Source organism: Cyprinodon tularosa, unplaced genomic scaffold (assembly GCF_016077235.1).
Source record: "Cyprinodon tularosa strain WSP-4 unplaced genomic scaffold, ASM1607723v1 ctg559, whole genome shotgun sequence".
Classification (NCBI taxonomy): Eukaryota; Metazoa; Chordata; class Actinopteri; order Cyprinodontiformes; family Cyprinodontidae; genus Cyprinodon; species Cyprinodon tularosa.
This window is the reverse complement of record NW_024039295.1, coordinates 184,328-208,978: the sequence shown is the minus strand read 5'-3', so window position 1 is coordinate 208,978 and position 24,651 is coordinate 184,328. Positions and strand designations below refer to the sequence as shown.

At 35.9% G+C, this 24,651-nt stretch overlaps 2 protein-coding genes across 3 annotated transcripts in view; one reads left to right on the top strand and one right to left on the bottom strand.

The window, feature by feature from the left end:
* Window positions 1–3,613: 3,613 nt before the first annotated feature.
* cabp5a (calcium binding protein 5a) lies at window positions 3,614–6,290 on the bottom strand. Its single transcript, XM_038305443.1, has 7 exons — window positions 6,057–6,290; window positions 5,829–5,878; window positions 5,511–5,541; window positions 4,524–4,667; window positions 4,285–4,394; window positions 4,051–4,198; window positions 3,614–3,968 (listed from the first exon to the last, which is right to left on the bottom strand). The coding sequence occupies exons 1-7, from the start codon at window positions 6,091–6,093 to the stop codon at window positions 3,940–3,942; spliced, it is 549 nt and encodes a 182-aa protein (XP_038161371.1). The 5' UTR covers window positions 6,094–6,290; the 3' UTR covers window positions 3,614–3,939.
* Window positions 6,291–16,275: 9,985 nt separating this feature from the next.
* Window positions 16,276–24,651, top strand: part of taok2b (TAO kinase 2b) — a 32,244-nt gene continuing 23,868 nt past the window's right edge. For both annotated transcript variants that reach the window (XM_038305442.1, XM_038305441.1), the window contains exons 1-4: window positions 16,276–16,849; window positions 22,222–22,362; window positions 23,441–23,512; window positions 23,629–23,730. In XM_038305442.1, the coding sequence (XP_038161370.1) occupies window positions 22,231–22,362; window positions 23,441–23,512; window positions 23,629–23,730 (306 nt within the window). In that variant the 5' untranslated portion in view covers window positions 16,276–16,849; window positions 22,222–22,230. The remainder of the gene's footprint in view (window positions 16,850–22,221; window positions 22,363–23,440; window positions 23,513–23,628; window positions 23,731–24,651) is intronic.

Below are 24,651 nucleotides of genomic sequence, written 5' to 3'. Positions count from 1 at the left end.
TTAATTATTTAACCAAATTGTTGTAATACTGAGACTAAGTGCTTGATCCGCATAATAGGATGGATTTAATCAACATTCTATATAGCTTTGCTATTACACAATACAAGTTTTTTTTACAAGATTATTATACAAATCTCCAAATTAAACTAAACATAAAAAAGACATCTATGATGAACTGTGTTAACCCTTATGGGGCAGGTGAATCGTGCCAGCATTTAGATATATACTCAGAAAGATTACCGGCAGTTTGGCAATAATGCAAATGAAACTGGCTGCATATGAAGATTGCTTAAGGGTTAAACCTGCATTTCTGACACGCAAGCGAGCTTCTGGGCGGAACAGCTTCCTAGGGATTGAGAGTGACCAAGAGAGAGATTAGTTTGGATTAAAGCAAAAATAAAAAAGGTTGATGCTTGATGTTAGGATGGGGAGGATCAGGGATGGATCAGAGCAAAAGCACGGTAACCATCATTACATCATCTGATACTTCCTCTGGCTCCATCTCCATCCCTTCCATAAAGATAAACAGAGCCCATGCATTCTTTTACACACCTGTAGTCATGTTGAATTTATATACGGGCACAAATAAAAATATAATCTGTTTCTAAATTTCCATTTTGGAAATAATATTGCTTTTAGTAGGATTCAAAGATGTATTTTTTTAGTTGAAAGAACTGGTTCAGTCTGGTTAATTGGCACTATAAGCTCCATCTGTCCATCAGGCTCAAGCCGCAACATCTGTCCACATGTCTGCTGAGTACTCAAGGGAACGGACACAGAGTCCCTGTCTGCTTTCCAAATTTTCGACTAGGCATTTAATCTCAACTGAAAAGGATTTTCGTGTGTGACCAAATATTAGAAGATAGAGAATAAGTAACTTCTGTCCCATGGGTCAGTTGTGGAAATAAAAACTTTATGTTTATATAGTAATATACTCGAAAAATGAGATGTATAAATATGGAGCCTTTTTTTATCTTTATGGTTTTTATTTGGAATAATTCCCCAATGCCTTTAATTCTTTTATGCAAGAAGTATACTATGTGTTTTATCTACTGTATATTAGATAGACAGATAGAAAGAAATCAGTGGAATGCAGGAGAACCTTTTTCTGTTTAGCAATTTAAATGATCTCATATTTTCATATTTTTGGGTTGCTTTTTTTCATTTAGGGATCCTAAATGTTGCAGATTCAGCTAAAACTGAATACTTTAGGAGGCATCAGCTACATCAAACTAAAAGTTCTCTGTTCTAGTTCAGTTCTCACTCTTCAAACCATTATGTCATGTGTGTCTATTAATGAATGAGGCAATTTCCTCTTTTCCATCTCAAAAAGGAAGAACAAGAAACAACAAATTGATGATGAACACATACTAGAGACTGAGATGACATGCTTGGATTAAGTCAGATTTGTCTGCATACAGAAGAAAGAGTCAAAATCCAAAGTTGTTTAAAGGGTGTTTTCCTTAGGTCTAAGTAATATAATTTTTTTTAGCAACCCAGCAAGTGTTCCAACCTAAACCTGATAAAAATAAATGAATTAAAAACAGTAGAAGGAAATGATAGGCACTCAAACCTTAAAAACTTGGACCTAACTTCCAAAGAAACTCTATTCAAGTAGGTCATTAATAAACAATAGAAGTGTTATATGAATAATGTTTGCTTGTTTTTTTGCACACATAATCATCTCAAAATAATTCTGAATCTAAAATTAGGCGTATAAAAAGTTCTGGTCATAAAACCAACCAGTCACGTGTTTTGCTAAGTTTTGGTTGCTTTGTTTTTTGTAGAAAAGGCTTGGTGGTAATTTTATTATTTAAAATCCAGATTGAATGCAGCATAAAGACCATTAATAGAAGAAGTTATGTCAAAATGACACAAAAGAAACACAGAACCAATTAGAGTGGGAAATGTTAGTGTTGCTGATCTGGAATTCATTTTCCGATCAATTTCAAACCTGAGGTTTTCTTTTATTAAAACACATTTCTAGAAAATGAAAATGGAAAAAAATATTTCCTGAAGATTTTTACAGTAATTAATTACTTTTATTTTTGTGGAACTTGTTGGTCTAAATTGAATTTGTTTTCTTTTTTTTTTTATTCTACCAACATTTTTAAAGGAATACTCTTCTCCTTTATGGGTAACCATTATAAAGAAATTTAGTCTTGAAACCTATTTATATCCTATTATGGTATATTTTCAAACTCGTACCATTTTTCTTCAATTATCCAAGTTCCTCTGCAGTCCAGAGCCTTGTTCCTGTAATAACAGGGCTCTGTCTAGTGTCTAACGAACCATTTCATAAGTGGTTTGGTTATATTCTATAGAATGACTATCCTGCTAAAACATGCAGCGATGGCAAATGTTTATGTTACTGTAGAGTCTAGATATCAAAGCGTTAGAATTTCAAGTACCACATGATTTCTTGCACTTTAAGAAGGTTTTCATGATTTTTGGAAGATAATCGATCCTGCAGCATCACCGGTCCTCCACTCAGGCTTAACAACAGATATGGTGCTTTCCCTCATATTCATCCTTTACTTTACACAAGACCCTCCTATAGAGTTTGATGTAGAAAAGCTTTGGCAAACTCCACAAGTATGTGCTTGTGATGGTTGGACAGAACAGGCATAACTCAAAAATCAGTTACCATAGATACCACTGCATTAAAGGTCCATGGATATTGCTGTTTTCTAGCAGCTACCTCTTTTATCAGTGAGTGGTTAAAAGACAAACCTCATGCAGCTTTGTTTGTAACCTTAAATTCTCAAATTATCATTCAGACTGGAGACATGAACAAGATCAAGCAACCTGTTTCCTTCTAGGTATTTAGTCACATATAGAGTTCAATACATCCACCTCAATTAAATGATACGTTTTCATGCCTGTCTCATGTTCTCATGCTATTTTTAAGGCAGACCTACAGAAACAGACCTATCATATTTATACAGGTTAAAGAATGGATCATGTATTAGTTTTTTGGACACTAAAAAAAAAATCCCATCAAATGTTTCCCTTATTGCAATCTCAGGCGTCTTAATATGTTTTGTCCTGTTTGAAGATTCTCCCCCTTTAAGTTTAGGATCACGTGTTTCATGAATTCCTGGGAAGATTTCAGATTTTGATTCATTAAACCAGTCTTCACAGTAATCTCTTCTTCTCTGCTGAGTTTTATCTTTAAATCCAGCTGAAAACTGCATTAATGGAGGAGGTTTCCTAAAATCCTTCCCTTCCTTTATCCTCTGTTACTGAAAATGTCTGCAGCCCTTTATCCAGACTCTGCCACACAGATGCAGACAGATTATGTCTTTGTTATATTCATTATGATTTAGAGTAGTAAAAAATGGACCAATCTACCATTTCTAGAATACATTTCTCCTATTAAGGATTTTATTTTAATTTTCAAACAACTTTCTTAGCTTATATTAAGTCAATACAATATAATATCATGTTCGTAGCACAACCAACAAATTTGTTTGTGTTATGTTTAAATGTTCATAAAATGTGCAGTATTTTATCAGATTCAGCTTTCAAACTGTATATGTTGGTGTCTAAATCAATGTTAACAAATGTATGTTTTACATTAGGAGAATAAGCCATTAATCAGACATATTTCTATCAGTAATATCTTTATTTCCAAAATAATATTTCAGCAAACCAATCAAAAATAACTTACAGCATGCATACAAAACAAAACATTTTTAACTGTTTGCCTCTGTTCAATTCTACTACATTCATTAAAAATGTCAATGTTTGTGCACTAGTTTGCATAGAATCCTCTTTAAGAAAAGGTTAATAAGGTTTTATTTTCAGTGCTGAATTAACTGTTGCTTTCTTTCGTTTATCCTGAAAGTTGTAAAAATTCTGGCTGATGAGAGATCTTCAAAGTCGCCGTTAGTGCAGGTTCATCGTAAAGTGAAATCTTCTTCCAGTTGTTGAAGCTCACTGGCCAGACATCATTCTGACAAACTCTGGAAGGGAGAGCAAGAAGGTTTAATCATCTAAAGCCCTGCATGGATAACATTTAGGCAAAGTGAAATCATGCTAATGTACCTTCAAAATCTACAGTCCCATCTCCATTATCATCTGCCTCTTTCACGATGGCGTCGATCTCCCTGCGACTCATGTGCTCTCCCATCAGCTTGTTCATAGCTGCCCGCAACTCCTCTGTTGTGATCTCTCCGTCGCCGTCCATGTCGAACTAAAAGAGCAGCGAAGAGGACTAATGCTTAGAGAGATGCTTAAAGTAAAAAGACTTTCTGGTCATTCTTTTTTTGTTTGTTTCACCTCTTTAAATGCGTCTTTCAGCTCCTTCACACCAATCATCCCGGCGGTCTCTGCCAGGAGCTTCGGGGCCATCAGTTCTACAAAGTCCTCAAAGTCGACACTACCTCCAACTGCAGAGGAATGAGTTTTAGCAACCTTTTCAGATTTATGTGTTTCATTTCCCTCCATATAACCCAAACATACTATGTGTTTCATCTACCGACTAAGAATATTTCCATTAAGATTTAACGGGGACTCACGGTTCATGTTGATGTTCTGGCTGAGTTCGATCAGCTCCATCTCAGTAGGCATGTAGCCCATTGTTCTCATCAGGTTCCCCAGATCCTTACAGCTGATTAGACCATCCTTGTCTTTGTCAAATTCATTGAACGCATCTCGAAGCTCTGCAGGTGTGCAAACACACAGAAAAGGGTGTGAATTTCAAAAATTCAGGGCTTGAAGAGAGAAAACAGACATTACATCACTGTGGTTCACTTATGCTTCAAGAGAGTGAGAAAAGGCAATAATTCCTACAGATAAAAAGAAATGCCGTAAACCCTGTGCAAAATTTTAAAACTTATTTGATTCTGATTAGTAACCACTCCACACCTAAGCTTTATTCTGTCACCCTAAAGACCTCTTTATTGGGCTGTTACTGAAGGAAAAAGACTCAGTGTTTGCTATTGTCAGTTTAAACAAAGTAGCACAGTAAAATGAGAAGATATTTGAACATATGCTGGATTTTTCTGAACTTTATAGGATCTATGCTTCATTTCTGGATATAAGAGAGCTAGTGAGAGCAAGACTTTAACCAGATAACAGGAAGGCTGAGCAGAGCACAGTTAAATTGCTTAATTTTTCCTTTTGAAATTTCAACCTGTCAGTGTTCGAACCTGCTAGACTTCAAAATATTTTCAAGGGAAGAGTCTATATTATCTGATGATTAAACGTTCTGAACTGCCCTCCTTGGTAATTAATATATTTACTGGTTAAATACAGTTTGGTAACAACAATCATTATGTTTTTGTTTCAAAAAAATAAATGCTACATAGGAAGACTAAAAACTAATTTGAATGTGGTGCTCTTATGTTTCTATATCTTACTTTCTAAAGAGAAAGTAGAATCAGTTAAACTGTCGCAGCATATCAAAGACTTTTAAGAAATTAAGATCAGAAATTAGCCACAAAGTTCAGACTGTAGCATTTTATGATAAAAAAAAAGTGAGTAGCAATAAGTTCTAGACTTACCATCAATTTCATCCTCAGCCAGCTCTCGTGACTGCATAAAAAAAAAAATTTAAATCAGACTAAGTATCTAATAAGTATCTAAAAATCCACACTAAACTATTCTCCGTGGCACATTTAAATACAAAATTTACCAACAAATCCTAAAAAATTTGCACCTCAGAATTAAAAAACACAATTTAGACTTCACTGAAAATCTGAAGGCAGATGCAGATTTTCTGTTGTTGTTCAAAACACACTGGGTTATAATCCATCAAGCCCTTTTGCAGATGTTTGCGATCATCAAGAGCAGCATACAAAAATAAAACCTTTTTTACTTACAATGTTCTTGCCTCCTCGCAAGAAAATGCACGCTGCACCGAAGCTCATTTCTGTGGGAGGAATTTCAGGAAGATATGTAAATTTTTTAAGTAACTTAACCTGTTTGAAACATATCATAACTTTTCATAATATTTCTTGAAGTTGAAATTAAGAATGATGATCATTTAATCAAACTCTAAGTTTGCAAAAACATGAAAACATGTTTTAATCAAATATAGAGTGTCTCACCTTCCTCTGGTGATTTCTGCTCATCAATTAATCGCATCTCACATGAAGCCTCGGCTTGAGCTGACACCTGCTGAGCAGCGGTGTCCTTCTTCTCCTTCCCACTTCTCCTCTTAGACTCGGAGCCGTCCTTCTTCAGCCAAGACAGCTTTGCGTTTCAATGTGCAGCGCCCTGAGCTGTCTGGCCTGCTGATGCTGATGCTCAGGAGTTTGTGTGAGCTGGGGTTTGGCTGCATCCAGGGATCTATGAATGTATGAGGATATGGGGGAGGAGTCAGTGGCATTTATTGAGGAAAACAGGAGCATAAATAATGCCTTGATTTCCATAGCCTGCTTTATTAAATGTCTGAATGGTGAGAAAATAGGAATGACAAAGGAATACGCCTGTAATTTATCTGCTATGAGTTTTTCAAACTGGTTTTATTTAGTAATAAATGTAAACCACACAGATTAAGTTAGCTTCTGCTGCTATTGAACTCAAAATGTACCTAAATGTTTGAAGCAATCCAGAATGACATTGCTTTAAAGTTTCCTTTTTTTTTCGGATTCCAAAACATTTAATTTGATAACCTGTATAATAAGTCTGACTCTTTTCAGAGACAGCTGATTAAAACACCTGCTTTTATATTCTAGAAGCTTATCTAGTAAAACTGTAAAACAATAAATCCATCCTGTAACACAGAAGTTCAACATAAAACTTCGTACTTATAGAGTTCCCTGGTTCTATAGATTGTTAATCTGTAGCACACAGGTTTAATTTAAACATTATTAATGCAGGGTAGAGGTAGGCGGATCAATTCAAATTACTGATATTATCAAAACCAAGTTGATGTCAGTATCTGATCAATACGGTCATGGTAAGTTTCTTACTTTATTTTTAGATTCACTGTTTTATGCGCTGCTTCTGTTTCTTCAAAATGACACAAGCAGGACCGCTCTGTCTCAGTGTGATGTGGGATTATGCACAACCCCCCACTGCTGTGTTTTCAGTTGTTCTGCACAGAGACTGGCTCACATTCAGGCTTCTGGGAATTATTCTCTAATTTCTTTGAATACATTTATTGTGCTTTGATAATTTATTTTTGTTTAAAGAAAAAAAAAAATAGCACCAAAAAGTACTTGTTGAACGTTTTTTTTCTGTAGTTTATCAGTTCTCCACGTAAAAATAGATTTAGATTTGATTTACATTCATATTTGTTTTGCAGTTTGTTGATGAACATATGAATGAACATAAATATGAAATATAAAATAAATGAACATTTTACGGTGAGAGACACTTGCCCTGTGTTTACTTGGTATCAGATCAATATCAAAATAAGAATATCTCACACCACTAATGTGGGACTGGAAAATTAATTTTGAATTATTTTTATTTTATTTAATTATAGATTTTATTGTTCTAAATTTTAATCTATGTATTGTGAGTCTGTGTTATGGTTTTATGTTATGCTCTGTGTTGCCTTGCGATGGACTGGCAGCCTGTCCAGGGTGTACCCCGGCTCTCGCCCATTGACAGCTGGATATAGGCACCAGCACCCCTTGTGACCCCACTTGGGATTAAGCGTGTTAGAGAATTTATAGATGGATGGATTGGAATCCTCCAGTCTGTTCAGGAAACAAAGGGGGATTCAGCAGAACCTTTTGAGCTGATTGAGCGAAGCAACAACTAGAGCCAATCAAATGAAATAGTAATATTCAATTCAGTTTAACTCTATAGCGGCAATTCACAACACGTCATCTCAAGGCACTTTACAGTTCACCAGATCATACAGTCAAATTGATTTCTAAAGTTTTCTATCTAAGGAAAACCAGTTGATTCACTCCCTCACACTAAGAATGCTTGTAGCGACAGAAGAGAGGAAAAACTCTCTTTTAAAAGGAAGAAACATCCAGCAGAACCAGGCTCAGTGTGAGCCGCCATCTGCCGACTGTGGTTCAAGGAGACAGAAGCAGAGATACAAAGAGCAACTGTAAAAGGCGGCCCTGTCCAGGAAACACAAAGCCAGGCAGACAAGCTCTGTGCCAACTCCCATGTCAGAGGAAGAAGAGAGCAGGTCCAGCCAGTCACAGTCAGAGAAACAGGACTACACTGAAAAACAGGCTGATCTCGAACATCTATAAACAAAGGTGTTGATTGCAGCCAAACAGGAACAGACTAGGTGAAGCTACTATGTGAAAAAGCAGAGAGAGCATAACATTAGAGATTGAACTAAGAAATTCTGCAGAGTGGGAGAATAGAGATAGAGTGAAGCAGAATGATGAAATAGGGGTCCCTATGTCCTCCAGACGTCTAAGCCTATAGCAGCATAACTATAGAGATAGCTCAGGATAACCTGAGCCTCTCTAACTATAAGTTTTATCAAAAAGGAAAGTTTTAAGCCTACCCTTAAAAATCATGCTTTTGGTTTTAGTTTTATAATTAATTCTCATATTTAGTTCTTTGTATACTGGTATGTATTTTTTCCATCTCTGCTTATCTTATTTTCAACCCGGTTGATAGGTTTTTATTCTCACTTCCCTTTTTCCTTCTGCAACTGACTCTGCATTTGAGCAGACTGATTCTCATTAGGTACTCTTTTCTGGTTTATTCCATTGTTCAACCCTAGATTAATATTTCCTCTAATTGTTTAACAGTCCCTTATACTTTATGGATGGAAATGGAAAAAATGTGAAAAAAAACTCAGAGCATACCAAAAGCAAGACGTAACTAAACACAAACACACAGGATAATGAAAACTCAAAGACCTATCACAGTATTATGATTGTTTAGGTTTGTACACATTCTAAATGTCTAAAGCCTTTAACTGTACATGTTTCCTTCGAAATGTGTCACAACAAATCAACAAAAGCATATGTGGTTCTTCTCCATATGTTGTCCTCTTAGAGACAATAATGTAAACCAGATCTTGGATGTATTAAAGGTTTATAGGTCCTGACATGGTTTTATCCTATTGTACACTAATCTGCCACAGTATTTGTGAGGTTTGAGTTACTGTTTATTCCTCACATCCCAGGGTCAGACAGCATGCCCTGCAGTGGACATGTTAACGGCAACCTGTCTGAGCTAAGACTCTGACTCGCAGAGTCACGATGGTTTGCAAGTCGTCTGCGGCGAACGTCTTCCCTTTTCTGCCTGCCTCTTCTGTTATGTAAATTCCTCTGAAATCTGTTTGCATAAGAAGCTTAATGTGGTGTGCCATGCAGACGGACACTAATAACGATTTATTATCTGCTTTTTTTTTTCTTTGCAGTGGGCCAGTTTACAAGGTTATGCAAAGCCAAATCCCCAGCTGTGGAAGGATGTCTGTGAAACAGGGTTGAAGGTATGGGTGACAGAAAACTTAGGAGAAGGGAGGGATTCAACTGGGTGGTAAAATGGTTTAGTATCAGTTTAATTCGGGGAATGAGGGAAGCAGTGATAGGTCAGACAGGAGCATATGATGGACAGTTACATCATATAAAAATTCTTAACTAAAAAAAAATGGATTAGAGAGGTTTTGAAAAGAATATTTTACTATTTAAAGGAAAGGAGGAAACTTTACAGCAGCTGTTTGGATATTGGGGTGTATCACAGGCTGGTGAACGGCTCAGCATGTCAAAGTAAATTGAGATGCTCTTATGTTTTTTGTGCAAGCCCTATCTGCTGAAATTCAGGAAAAAAAGAAAAAGAAAACATACAGATTACACCTTGTGGATTACATAAACATGTTATAATCCAAACATGTCATATGTGTTATTATGCTGACGTGTGTCTGAGATAATTTCCCATCAAATCATTTTGACAGCTGGGAATATCCAGCAAGGAATTACCTTTAAATCTCCCTAACTAGTCACAGAGGTAATCACAGAGTTATTCACAGCAAATTAATAAATGATGATGTTTTCCATTATGCAACAGCTTAGCGGTATAGCATTTTATTCCTTCTTGGTAAGCATTACATAATAATCTGTTTTTCCAAAATACAGAACGCATTGGAATATGGATGGATTCACAACCGGATATTTGTGTTAAATGGCTTTGAATAATAGTGCACCTATTTAGCTTTTTGTTGCCTTTTTGTTTTTTCGTCAGGGGACTCAAAGCGCTACACTCAGGCATTCACACGTTCACACACTGATGGTGGCAAGCTATGTTGTAGCCAAAGCTTGTCTGGGGTACACAGACAAAAGTGTGAGCACAGTTGTAAGAGCTGAAGGTGCAGGGGTCCATTCGGCCATCCGATGGAAGGATTAGGAGCAGTTTACATACATTTTGTTGTGTTATACTATAAAGATGTGCTGATTAAAGACTGTGTGAACAAAGAATAGGCAGCATTCTGACCATTTCACATGTTAGTCTACATATTTATTTATTTTGATTAACTAGAATGCACTTGCAATGAGGCTAAATTAAAGCAACTTTAGAAATAAAAAAGCTTTCAAGCAGGTATTTAAGATTATTTTCATTAAGCACATATTTCCTGTTTGTCTAAAGTACTTTTCTACTCCTATATGTCATGCTTTCATTAGCTGTGAGTCATAATTAAGAGAAATAAATGCTGTAAGGGGGAATCAGTCTTCGTTTAATTGAGCTATATAATGTACTTGAGCTTGTCTGCCTGGCTGTGTGTTTCCTTGACGCAGCCGTCTGTGGAGCTGGTTGACAGTTGCCTTTTGTATCTCTGCTTCTTTCTGTATCTCTGCTTCTGTCTCCTTGAACTCCATTCTGCCTCAGCTGATGGCAACTCACACTGAGACAGGTTCAGCAGGACATTTCTTCCTGTTAAAAGGGAGTTTTTCCTCTCCACTGTCGCTACAAGCATGCTTGGTCTGATGGAATGCCTTAGAGTCAATGAGTCGATGCAATCAACACTTTTAATCAATTTCACTTTATGATCTGGTTGAATTGTGTTAAAGATAGGCTCTGTGTATGCACATTGAAGCCATATCTCTTCAGTTCCTTACCCTGAAAAGAGATCACTCGGACAAAAAAACTCTTTAAATAACACTTTATAACTTATATGTAAGAAATAACCAGGAGACATGACAACAGATTATAATAAAAATTGTAATCTTACACAGATCAGAGAAATTGCTTAGAATTTACAGAATGGCAGCTGCTCACCTCCGGGTTCACCTCTCAGGAAGTGGCTCCGATTAACTGGTTTTCCTTAGATAGAAAACTTTTAATCAATTTAACTGTATGATCTGGTTGAATTGTAAAGTGCTTTGAGATGACATGTGTTGTGAATTGGTGCTATAATATATATATATATATAACAAAATTTATTTTAATTTAACTTAATGAGTGAGGTGCTAAAATAAATTTTTTTTTGAAGAATAATGTAACTTATTGTATAACATCTACTTTCCTCACTTTGGGACAATCAATTATATTCCTTTTTTATTCTAATATAGCTAGTAAGAGGACTTATTATTTTTTACTAATGGCTTTCATTTATTTTCAGAGTGAAACAAAAACACGAATTAATTTATTAACTATGTTGTTTTTTTTCACATGTCCAGTAAGGAGGACAATAACCATATAAGACTGAAATATCAGTTTGCCAAAGAATAATGCATATTGTGATTTTAGTATCTCTCCATGGTTCATATCTGCACCCTGATCCTTCATGCTCTCTCCATGGTCCTCTGGTTTAACTGTATATTTCAAAACAAAAACACCTTCCATTACACTAAGCAATAAAAAGAAATACCTCATCACTAAACTCAAGAACAAAAAGGATCAAACTCCTGTTATGATCATGACATCACAAATAATCACAAATCATCTGCCATCATCTGCTGGGGTGACAGCATCATAGCAAAGCGCTTAAAGAAGCTCATCAAACTAAAAAAAGGACAGATCTATTCTAGGAACTCCACTAGAACCTCTGGATATGATTTCAAAAAAGATTATTCTTCAGAAAGTGAAGAACATTATGGGCATTATGTGAGCATCCTCTTCAGAAAATTACTGAAGAACAAGACAGACAGATACAGAAGATCCTTCCTGCCTACAGCTATCAACACCTATAACAACTGGTTAAAAAAAAACGTATTAGTTGCTGCAACATTTAATTTCCCTTTAGGATTAATAAAGTATTTTTGAATTGATTGAATATATTTGTTTGCAGTTTTCAGGGAGCTAATGAGCCCTGGCAGCTGGAAAACCCTTAACTTCCTATGACTTTAGGATCTTAAGCAGGGTCAGCTTTTAGTCGCTACATTCAACAGAGGTGGGCAATTTCATCCTCACAAGCAACTATGGAAATTGTTATTACTATTATTGTTATTACTATTATTAATTTATTATTAATAAATTGTTATTATTATTATTATTACTAAACTACAAATGATCAAACTTAGCCTATATTAAATTGTTTGATTTACTGTAAATTGCAAAGCTTTGGTACCAATATCAGCATCATTTCCCAGCCATGATATAAAGCCATGCTGTGATGATTCCAGCAAGGAGCATCCTCTGAGCAACAGATAACCCGTGGGCTTAGCTAGCAGCTTGCAGCCCTCCTAATCCTTCACCATACTGCTGAGGATGTTCAGACTAAGTAGGCCAAGCCTTGTAGTGGCTTGTGGCTTAAACTCCTCTCATCCCCATGTTGGGTTCTTGCTGGTTTCCAATACTCTGCCTGGAACCACTTTGTGCAATCAAAGCCTTCCTCTGACACCTCATGCCGCACTTACAGAAATATTGATGCCTCCTCCGGAGCGTTGATGCCAAATACCAGATATGTTCTGTCCCAATTGAGCCTTTTCTAAACAGCCTTCCTGCAGCAGAGGGATTTGGAATATTGCACCCTATTCTCCTATCTGCTGCATCATAGTGGATAAATCACTGACCCTTCTCCATTCCTCATCGTCTGGTAAAAAGCAATAGAAAACTGGTTTGTTGAGCAAGTGATGCTTGTTTGTTGTTCTTGTTTTGTTTTTTTGTTGTTGTTTTTTTACAGAATTTATTACTGTCTGCCAGGCTATAGAGCACTAAAATGTGAGCTTTATTGGTCCTAATGTCACTGTATTCACCATATGGATGTTTTGGAGGGGTTTTGTACTGTTAGATGCCCCATATAAACAATGAAGCCTGTATAGAAACAGATAAATGGCTAAACTCAACATTTATCATGAAGAATCAGCTCAAAAATGTCTGTTTGTTTGTCTAAAATGGGACTTTACCTCTTTCCAAATATGACAGTCCAAGCTGGCATTTCTTAATAAGTACAGTCTGTTCTCAGCCATTCTTCCAGTGGTCCCCCTAGGGGACAGATGTAGCAAGTGAGCAGAAATAACAGAAGAGATGTGGCTCAGACATAAAATTGAAAGATCTCTTTAGATTTAAAGAATAAGACATTAATAATTTGCCTCTTCAATCATGTTTTGTTTTCCTTCTAAAACAGACAGTCGTTTTCAGATCACTATCTAGTTTTCACAAACTCCCTATCTATTATGAGGAAATCTATCAGGTATCGTACTATAAAAACTCATGACTGACTAGTTGTTTTGTTGGGAAAACCATGTTGAACTTGTATGTAAAAAGACAATAAGACAAAGCTATATTTCTTTACTTGTTTAAGGTCCTCCGGAGCAAAAACTTTTGCCTTGTGTTTAATTCCTCAGTGATAAAGAGTGTTTTTAAAAAAAAAATCTAAACTGATTCTTTAAATTAAAAATTGCTCAAAGACTGCCAGTTAAAATAATGTTAGGAGTCTTCCTAAAATTATAATGTAGTGACATTAGTTTTTAAATTGCCTTTAATCCAGAGCACTTTGAATCATAAGTACAGATTTAGCATCACAGATTTAAACTGCAAAATGCTTTTTTTTTTTTTTGCTTTTAATCCTCAAACTAGAATAGAATAGAATAGAATAGAATAGAATAGAATAGAATAGAATAGAATAGAATAGAATAGAATAGAATAGAATAGAATAGAATAGAATAGAAGTAATAGTGATAAGTATTTTTTCTTGGAGATTCTTTGTAACAAGGCACATAGCCAAAAGAAAAATGAAATAGACACAAACAAGACAGAAAAAAATTGAAAACGAACAAAGAGATAAATTAAACTGTACAGCAAAGGACATAATCAGACCTCAGGAAGAGAACACTGTGCATTCATTTAAGAAAATGGGTAATCAGAAAATTTGAAAAAGTTTCAAGATTAAAAATAAAACAATTTATTTATAATAAACACAATGCAAAAATTGTGAGAATAGCATTTCGATGTCAATGTTTTGGAGCAAGAACTGTAAAAAGCAGGTAAACAGAGCAAATACAAGTAATTATGTACAAAAAGTCTTACAGCATAGATAAAAACTGAAAATAAAGGTGTGGGCGTAAAAACATTAATAATTGGATTAAAGAAATGTGAAATTTACACTTATTAGGAATTGTGAGAGCAGGGAAAGACTAAGAAGTGTAAAACAGTGGGGGAAAAGATCTGTGATAACACTACATTGTGCACATAAGGTTGCAGCAGTCTTTCGGTTAAGTTGCTCTCCTTTACTGTGACAATGTCATCTATGTCATCTATCCCATGATTCATAGAGACATTGTGAAATTGTGATGTTATTTTGGTTATGGTCATTCTGTCTCTAATTTCTGTCTGCACCATGTCAGGGGTGGAAACAATGTGTCATATTATCCTGAACTAAGTCACAACATAGACAGACAGACAGATCTATAGATAGATAGATAGATAGATAGATAGATAGATAGATAGATAGATAGATAGATAGATAGATAGATAGATAGATAGATAGATAGATAGATAGATAGATAGATAGATAGATAGATAGATAGATAGATAGATAGATAGATAGATAGATAGATAGATAGATAGATAGATAGATAGATAGATAGATAGATAGATAGATAGATAGATAGATAGATAGATAGATAGATAGATAGATAGATAGATCCATCCATCCATCCATCCATCCATCCATCCATCCATCCATCTATCTATCTATCTATCTATCTATCTATCTATCTATCTATCTATCTATCTATCTATCTATCTATCTATCTATCTATCTATCTATCTATCTATCTATCTATCTATCCATCCCATACATAGATAGATATCTAAATCTATCTATCTAATACATAGATAGATAGATGGATTATATATCTAATAGATGATAGATAGATCTATCTATTAGATAGATTTATCTATTAGATAGATCTATCTAATAGATATCTATTAGATAGATCTATCTATTGTATAGATGTATCTATCTAATGGATAGATCTACAGATCTATCAATCTAATAGATAGATCTATGTATTAAATAGATAGATCTATATATCTAATAGATAGATAGATGGATCTATATATCTAATAGATAGATATACAAATCTATCTATCTAATACATAGATAGATATATAATAGATATATCTATCTAATAGATAGATAGATAGATAGATAGATAGATAGATAGATAGATAGATAGATAGATCCATCCATCCATCCATCCATCCATCCATCCATCCATCCATCCATCCATCTATCTATCTATCTATCTATCTATCTATCTATCTATCTATCTATCTATCTATCTATCTATCTATCTATCTATCTATCTATCTATCTATCTATCTATCCATCCCATACATAGATAGATATCTAAATCTATCTATCTAATACATAGATAGATAGATGGATTATATATCTAATAGATGATAGATAGATCTATCTATTAGATAGATTTATCTATTAGATAGATCTATCTAATAGATATCTATTAGATAGATCTATCTATTGTATAGATGTATCTATCTAATGGATAGATCTACAGATCTATCAATCTAATAGATAGATCTATGTATTAAATAGATAGATCTATATATCTAATAGATAGATAGATGGATCTATATATCTAATAGATAGATATACAAATCTATCTATCTAATACATAGATAGATATATAATAGATATATCTATCTAATAGATAGATAGATAGATAGATAGATAGATAGATAGATAGATAGATAGATAGATAGATAGATAGATAGATAGATAGATAGATAGATAGATAGATAGATAGATAGATAGATAGATAGATAGATAGATAGAAATGATCATTTGAATACAGGAGAAACTTCCTCTGTTTAGCCGTTTAAATGATCTAATATTTTTTATATTTTTGTGTGATGTTTTGATGATTTTCGGCCACATGGGGATACTGTTATTGGACGCTCGCCTGCTTCTCAAGCCCAGAAGAAGAGCTCTTCCGTTTTCCTTTCGGCTCCCGCCCCGCTCCGCCATCATGAAGTCCTGAACAAAAACGGATGAGGTCCGAGCAAAATGGGAATAGCACGGAGCGGAGAGGAAGCTCGGCGATAGCGCTAGCGAAATGTGAATGCGAACCAGAGCGGAGTGGTGGCTTTTAACGAGCAAGTCTCCCCGCCGATAAACGTCCCATATCAGCTCCTGGCGTTGACGCTATTCGATTAGCAGCGGTGCTAGCAGCAGCCCGGAGCCTTGGCCCTGATTTTTCTCCGTTAGTTAGCTCCGCTTGTGGGTTAGCTGGCAGCTGTCAAGTCAGCTAGCTGTCAGCCTAGACTGACTGACACTTCACTCATGTCAAGTGTAAAAGAGGTGCTAGCTACTGGAAGCACCATGATGGCTGGGGGTTTAGCTAAAACATCGACGGACAGGCAGAATGTGGTCTGTTCGTGTTGATTAGAAACCGGGGAGGAGAGGATAGGACAGTGTGGGGGGGAGAGAAATCAAGATTTTCCTGCCTGGCCAGTCAGCTAGCTCTAGAGCTAGCTACAGTGGATCCCAAAAGCCACGGTAAGTGTTGTTATAAATCATTCAGTGTGGTAAAACAGACAAATCATTACCTCTCCCTGCAGGGGAGTGAATAGATACCATTATCTACTGCTGGATGTTAAGAGCTGACATTCAGCTTATTTACAGCTGAATAAATAGAACTAAGATTTTACCCATTTTGGTAAATGATTCCTATATTGTTTGCAGAGATACTGATGGCATCTATATAAATGGGTGTGAATTGTCTTTCTATTAAACCCACCAATTTTATTTGTATTTGCAGCTCAAGTTCTAAGAAACAAGCCTTAATAGAAACCACATCAGTGCAACATAAGTCTTTTCTTTTTATTGTGTTGTCTGCAAGCAGCCTGTTAAAAAATAGATCAAGACAGCCGGCATTGGTTGCAATATTTAAACAGCTTCTCGTTTATAAAGGGAACCAGGCAGTTCCTCTTTGATGGCTGCAGGGCAGCTACAAAAGAGCATCTGATGTGGCTTCTTTTTAAAGAATGTTTGTGTTCGAGGCTCACGTTTAAGAGTCCTTGTGCTTTGTTAATAAAGCAGGAATTGACTGACATACATGTTTAACAGCCTCTGATGTCCACAGAGAAGAGCGAGGACTAGTTTAGCTCATATTACATATATTGTTGTAATATTTAGCCATAATAACACTGTCTGGTCATTTGGGGTAATGGAGGGTTCCAGCTATGATTTCCAGTCAGCAAACTCTGTCCATGGTGCTCCTTAAAAGATGTAAGATTATAGGAAATATGCACTTAGATTATATGAATTTATTTCCTCTTTATTCTAGATTTTCTCTTTCTTGTGTGTTATTATACACTTGCAACCTTTATAACCCGTGCTGTCTTTGTCTCTGTCATTGTATCATGGAAATAGAAATAGAGAAATACAAATAGAGCTTTATTGATCTCGCAGTGGAGAAATTAACACTCTGCATTTAACCCATCCCCATTGGGGAGCAGGTGGCTGCCACTGTGCAGCACCAAGAGAGCAGTGTGGGGTTAAGAGTCTTGCTCAGAGACCCAGAGTGCAGGCTGTGGGAATCGAACCAAGTACAAGCGCACTGCTCTAACCACTAGGCCAACACTCCCCCGAAGCTTCTATTATCACAAGTCAGTCTAACAAATAAAAATGTAATTACTCGTAGCCATTAAGATATTTCACTTCAAGTGATTCTATGCAATATAAATCTTGTGCGCATTAATAATGATATACATGTGATGTATTATTTGGATATGAAAGTGTTACTTTTGAGATAAATTTAACAGTTGTGATGAGTCAACATTTTCCTCGCTCTGCTCTTTCTTTTCAGTCGTCTCGCTGCCCCCACAGCTTCTTCTTTTACATCATGTTCACACTTTGCTGCTGTGTTTTCCTAAACATTCCACATTTTTCTCTTGTTATAACTTCCAAACTTCAGTATGCTTAATCAGGATTTTATGGGAAAAGCACCACGCTGCTCTTTTCTAGTGAAGATGCATTTAGCAACCCTGAAATCTGACTGAAAAACACCTGCAGTAATAGAAATAAGAAACACAAAGAGTTTGTAGTCTAGAGATATGGCCTTATTTTCTTATCAAAATATTTTGTGGCAAAATTATCAATTTAAGTTGGCGATAAAAACACTCTTCATTAATTCTTTGGGTTGATCCTGTGGCTGTATGCCACAGCAGTTGTAGCCCAACAGTAACAAACTACTCCTGAAAACATACAATTTAAAAGTAGCTTTCTTCAGGACACCGGTTACATAACAAAGTGAGATTTATATCACTTAACACCTCAAAGTTACCACATTTACTCATATCCTTTGAATTTTTCAATGCCCCAATGGAAGAAAAGGGGGGGATTGTCTATTAAATTCACAATTAATCATTTTTGGAGTTTTTTTTTAATCATCACTAAACTTTAATTTATTGTTTAGACAGTAAATAAAAATTTCGATCATGACTAGAAATTAACCAAAATAGCGATAAACTAAACGTATCCCCATCTAACATATTTGTGTTAAAGTGGCTCATTCAAAGTCTGCATTATAAAAATAAAATAGGACGGCCATTTTGTTGTTGTTGCTTTCCATCCTGTCTGGCTAAGCATGAGTTTTTTTGTTACTCACTATGAGTGAAAATTAGCAAAGATTTATAATTAAGGGACCTCTGGTTGTACAATGAATGAATGTAAAAGGTTGAATACTTTAGCAAAGAGGTTTATGTTGGGTGTGAAAAGCAAGCAGCGGCGAAATTCCATTCAATTGTATTTATTTTTATGGATACAGGGGCAACGGTAACTGATATTATATATTCACGAAGTATACATTTAAAACTGTTAAAATGTTTTAAATAAATGTAACATTTATGACACTCTGACTCTAAAACATTGCCTATGTCTGAAGTACTTCCTTTATTAGGTGACAAAGCTGCTCACTGTGACTGAAACACTGTTTTTAAGTTATTTGTTGCAATTTAAAACTGAAACACAAGCTTTAAAAGTCATGCCTGAACTTCAGTGCCTTGTTTTCAAAGCTGGTGGCTTTACAAAGAAACCATTCATGTTGCGATGAAACTTATCACTTCTTCCTGCAACAGAGAATCAGAACTAGATGGTATCAGTTGTAATTAAAACATATTACTCTGTGTCTCAGCTGTTTAGCGCATTCTCCGTAACCTTAAATTAACTTCCCAATGAGGCTTTTATTCTACAAACGCAGGGAAATCCTGCGGCCTAACTGCTCTTCGCTTTAGGCAAATTGTGAGCAGCTTCATGGTTTTCAGTTATCATCGGTGTAGCTTTGACAGTTTGTCTCTCCCCACAGACATGCCGAACCAGTTTTATCCCCCATCAGAATACAGGGAGGAAAGACATTTTAACCCTGTAGGTTTTAAGTAAAACTTGTAGCTGTCTGTTAAAACAATTTGTCGCTTTGCTTCTGAAGAAACTAAAACTAATTGTTGGAAATGTGGGACCTTCTGTATTTGATCCCAGTTTCTACATTTAAAGTGCCTTCTGCAAATATTTAGACTTAGACTTAGATTTATTCTGTAATATTGAATACACGAATGTAAACAAAAAGAAATTAAATTTAAAATATTAAGCTCAGTGCTCACTTTGTGCACAATTTTATCACACTAATATTAACACAAGCTGTTTAATTAGTAACGTACCCTAAATATATCTAATATTGGCAGTGCCAAAGCGATGCTGACAAATGTACTTTATCATTTGCTATATGATTACATTACAGTTGTTACTTTTATTTTCCCACATATGATCATGTTACAGCCTCATGTTATTTCAAATTTTTTATGTGATTGATCAACATTGAGGAAGAAGTAAATGAAATGTAAAAACTGGCATGCATTGTTTTCAGCCTCTTCTTTTACTCCGGTGCCCTATATAAAAACTAAAAAGTAATTTTCAAACACCTTCTAAGCAGAGATCACTGATCACACCTCATCCACTGTAATAATGATGGCAGCTTTCTGTCTAGAAAAGGCTTTGCTTCCTCTTTATGGCAAAGGTGTGTGGAGCTAATTGTAGGGCAGTCCTCTAAGAAACCTTTTAAACAGCTATTGAGGAGTTGGGATTAGTGTGGAGGTTCTCTTTCCAGCGAGACAAACAGCAAAAATCACACAGACAGACTTGTAGGGAATGCTCAAGATCAGAGAATATTAATTTTTTAGAATGGCCTAGTCAAAGTTTTTGTGTGGCTAGAGTTGAAAATGTGTGTTCTGTCATTCTTCAGACTATCATTGAATTGTAGCTACTTTGGCCACTGTTTAGTTGTGCAAATCTAATAGAATATCACAACAGACTTTCAGCTGATATAAAAGTCATTTTTTTAAATCAATTTTTTCATGTAAAAAAGAAAATTTTCCTCATTTTGATTTATTTCATTATTTCTTTCCAGACATGACTGCAACCAGTGAAACTGTCTGAAAAAGTTACAGGAAAAAGAAAAACTCGTTAACTTCCAACCCCTTCGCCCCTAAACAATATTACATTCAGTTGCCCTTATAATGTTTCTCGTGTCACATGAATTTACAGAGGAAATACTGTGTATTTGTACACATGTAAATTGAAAGGAGACAATTAACAGGTTCTGCTTCAGGTTTGTGATAATGTGAAAAATAATGAATAATGAATGAACATACGCTAACAGTTTTTCCAAGAGATTGCTTTTCTATTATTTATATTTCTATTAAACTGTCGTATTTAGCATCAATTAACCGTTCTCGTGAAAAGTAGATATAAAACCCTGATATGTGATGAAGAAAATGAGCTATAATTCAGTCTTTCAACATTTTAATACATGGAACCAATGTTGATAATGAATCTTTACCTGAAAGAAAGGGACATGGTTACGAACAGTCTAACTGGTGTTCCTGAGTGCTGTTGTTGTAACACGAAGGGTTTCTTTAGCATGTAGTTTTGTCTTTATGGGGATTTATTTTTAAATCCCCCTTTAATGTAAAAGATGAAATAAATTGTCAAATTAAAAGTGCTTCCTGAGCTGCTTTGACAGTAACTTGATCTATAGAGGATATTGCTTAACTTCAGCATCTTGTTTTAATGCTAGCTTGTTGGTTATCCTTATTTTCTTTGGTCGACGTTTATTAGCATTCGGGCTATTTAAACCTGTTCAGCCTATTTATTATCCTCCATTTTGTAATGTTTCAGTTTTGTGCAACTTTAAATAATGTGGCAGGAAGTCTGACACATTTGCTATTATAAAGTTAAATAAGTAATTTTAAAAACGTGAAAATGCTAAATGCTTTTATATGTACCCTAAAAATAATGGTTTATTTCCATTTTATTGCTCTGTGTTTTTTCTGGGGGCTGGTCATGCTGTGTTTGTTAGGTCATGTGATGGGGATAGGGGATAGTGATGCAGTGAAGGAATGTGGGATCATTTATTGAAGCAGTTTCACAGGTCTAGTTTATTTTTAATTGTGTTAAAAGAGAATTATTAGTATTTATATTGGCCAAACTGTTCATATTGATGCATCCTGATTGAAAACTGTTTATATGTCTGCCTGTGGTTGTTGCACACACTTCAAAACTCCAAATTTGATTCCTCTGATTTTATATGGCAGTTGGGGTTTTTTTTCTCAAGAGTTTTTTTTATTTCTTGTTTTGCTCTTATAATGCATGTCCACTTTCTGTATTAGCTTAAGAGTAGTTTGTATCCTACCTCTGTTGGATATCTAGAAGGCTTGCATAAGTGTGTAATTTCCTCTGAAGATCTCGGAGCACTGATTGTTCATGGCAAACTGGACCACATATACTTCTGCAACCCGTTTTTTCCAGCAGAAGTGTTTGTAATCCATCCAAACAACAGACGCTCACCCAGCATGTGTCTCTTCCACCCTCGCCAGGCGCTGGCCATGCCGTCGAGTGTGCGGGCCGGGAGCCTGAAGGACCCGGAGGTGGCAGAGCTGTTCTGCAGGGAGGACCCTGAGAAGCTCTTCACGGACCTGAGGGAGATAGGCCATGGGAGCTTTGGAGCGGTCTACTTTGTGAGTTCTTTGTGTTTCGGTGGAGCTTTTGCTCTACAATGAGGATGTCTGCTAGTTCTGAAGCCGTGAATGTTTGATGCACATGTGTGTCTCCCATGTTATCTGTCCCAATTCTGTCACTTCAGCGATGTTGTTTATTTACACTACAGTTAGTCTGTTTATTAATGCAAGTCAAATTCACTCCCTAAAAACTGAGTTTTGTCTATTTTCCTTTTATTTTTTATTTATTTAATCTGATCCAAATAACTTACAAACCCTGAGATATTTTAGCTTAGGAAGCAGAGCCTACATTGGTAAACAACATCAGCTAAGCAAGTAAGTTCATGAAATATCACAGTTGGGGCTGAAACAATCAGATTAACCGTGATTAATCCATTATTGAAATAGTCGCCAAATAATTTAGTAAACAATTAAGCCTTAACTTGAGTATAGAGACTGTAAAACATGCCTTTAGCTGAGAGGAAAACCCAATTAGAGCAGTATTTATGTCAAAATGGTAAAAAATATGTATAAACCTTTTGCAGCCCTTGTTAATTTACTTCAAACCAAATGTAAAAACTTTTATAAGTTTGCTTAAAAATGTTGAATTTCAGTTGAAGGATAACACTCCTAAGAAGAATTTTATTTTACAGACAAAGTGTGTTAGTTTTATGGTTTATTATCCTTTGAAAGTTAGCAACAAGACATGAACAGTAAGATCGACGAACAGGTTTTTTAGATGAAAATGAAACCGATGCCGTATTTCTGTTAAAGCTTAAAGTGGGTTACACCTCACAGACAGAATAGAAGGGTGAAAACAATGTGAGTCAGGGACAAAGAGCAACTTTCTGACGGTTGGTGAAAAGGCCTGTTTAATGAAGGATGACAAAGAGCTAGTCGAGGGCTGGAGAGAGGAGGACAGCGAGCTTTATGTAACAGTAATTGCTTTGCCATGTTCCGTTTTATAAATGGTAGATGAATCATAGTTTTTCTTTTAAAGGAACTAAATCTTAATTTATGTCTCTAGACACGAATCCCTATAAACAGGCTCAGCATAAACTCCTGCATTATCTGATCCTTTTTCACATTTACCCGCTAGGCCCACGACATCCGCACAAATGAGGTGGTGGCCATCAAGAAGATGTCCTACAGCGGCAAGCAGTCCAACGAGGTAGATGAGAACAAAGTGGATCAATTTAATCTGCTGAAGGCAGTAGAAAACACACCCTTGGGATTCAGCTGGAGCACATTTACCTGTCAGTGACTGTGGCTCTGTTTCTGCTCCAGAAATGGCAGGATATCATCAAGGAAGTGAAGTTCCTACAGAAGCTGCGCCATCCAAACACTGTGGAATATCGAGGCTGCTACCTGAGAGAGCACACGGCCTGGGTGAGTCTGTGTGCCGTTTCCATAGCTGCAGGGTTACTAACACTCTGAGCTGCTGCCATTATTTGAACTATTTTGTGCTGTGGAAAATATTTTACATTTTTTATTTTAAGGCCTCTTAGTTAAAAAGCAAATGCTCTATAAATGGGTTAAAACTGTGACCTCTTCCACGCTGAGTGGCTTTTCTGCACACGTCAGTTTCGAACTTGATTCTCTTTCACCAGCTTCAGCCACGGTCTTCATAAATTCTTTTCTTGAATCACATATTTTAAACACAAATAAAATAGTATCTGTAGGGTGTAGAACCCGTCTCCATCCTGAACAATAACCTGGTTGGACATTGCTGTGGTGTTTGTACTGAACAGAGGAATATAGAACCTGCAGAAAAGTAGGAATTTTACCCAAGATTGAAGTAGAGCTATAGGGGTCCACATTTCTCACCCTGATAATTTTTTTCATTGTTGTGTGTTTTAAAATGTATTCCCAGGTTTGCTTTAGTTTAACTTGAAAAGTAACAAAGTCAAGAATATTAACTTTAGTTTGGGACTGCAATGTTTACTTTCCTGATTTCTTTCGCACTAGTGACAGCATCAACGCTAATCCACAGTGATGGAGTCACTAGCTAGGCAGTGGCGGAGGGACAGAGGTCATGCAGCCTGCCTGCGGGGGGGTCAGACCTGGCTTTTTTTTTTTCAATAGGAAGGGAGCCAAACAGTGGCGGCTGGTGGACTTTTCTCCGGGGGTGCTATAACTTCAAAATAGACGTATACCAAAAACCAATCAAATTTATACTAAGGTATATTTACACCAGTATATTGATATGAATGCCAACAACAGACACACAACATTATAAAATTTACTGAAAAGTGCTTTGAATCAGTCATAGCTGTCTTAATCCATGCTGGGTCAGATCCTGATGTTTAA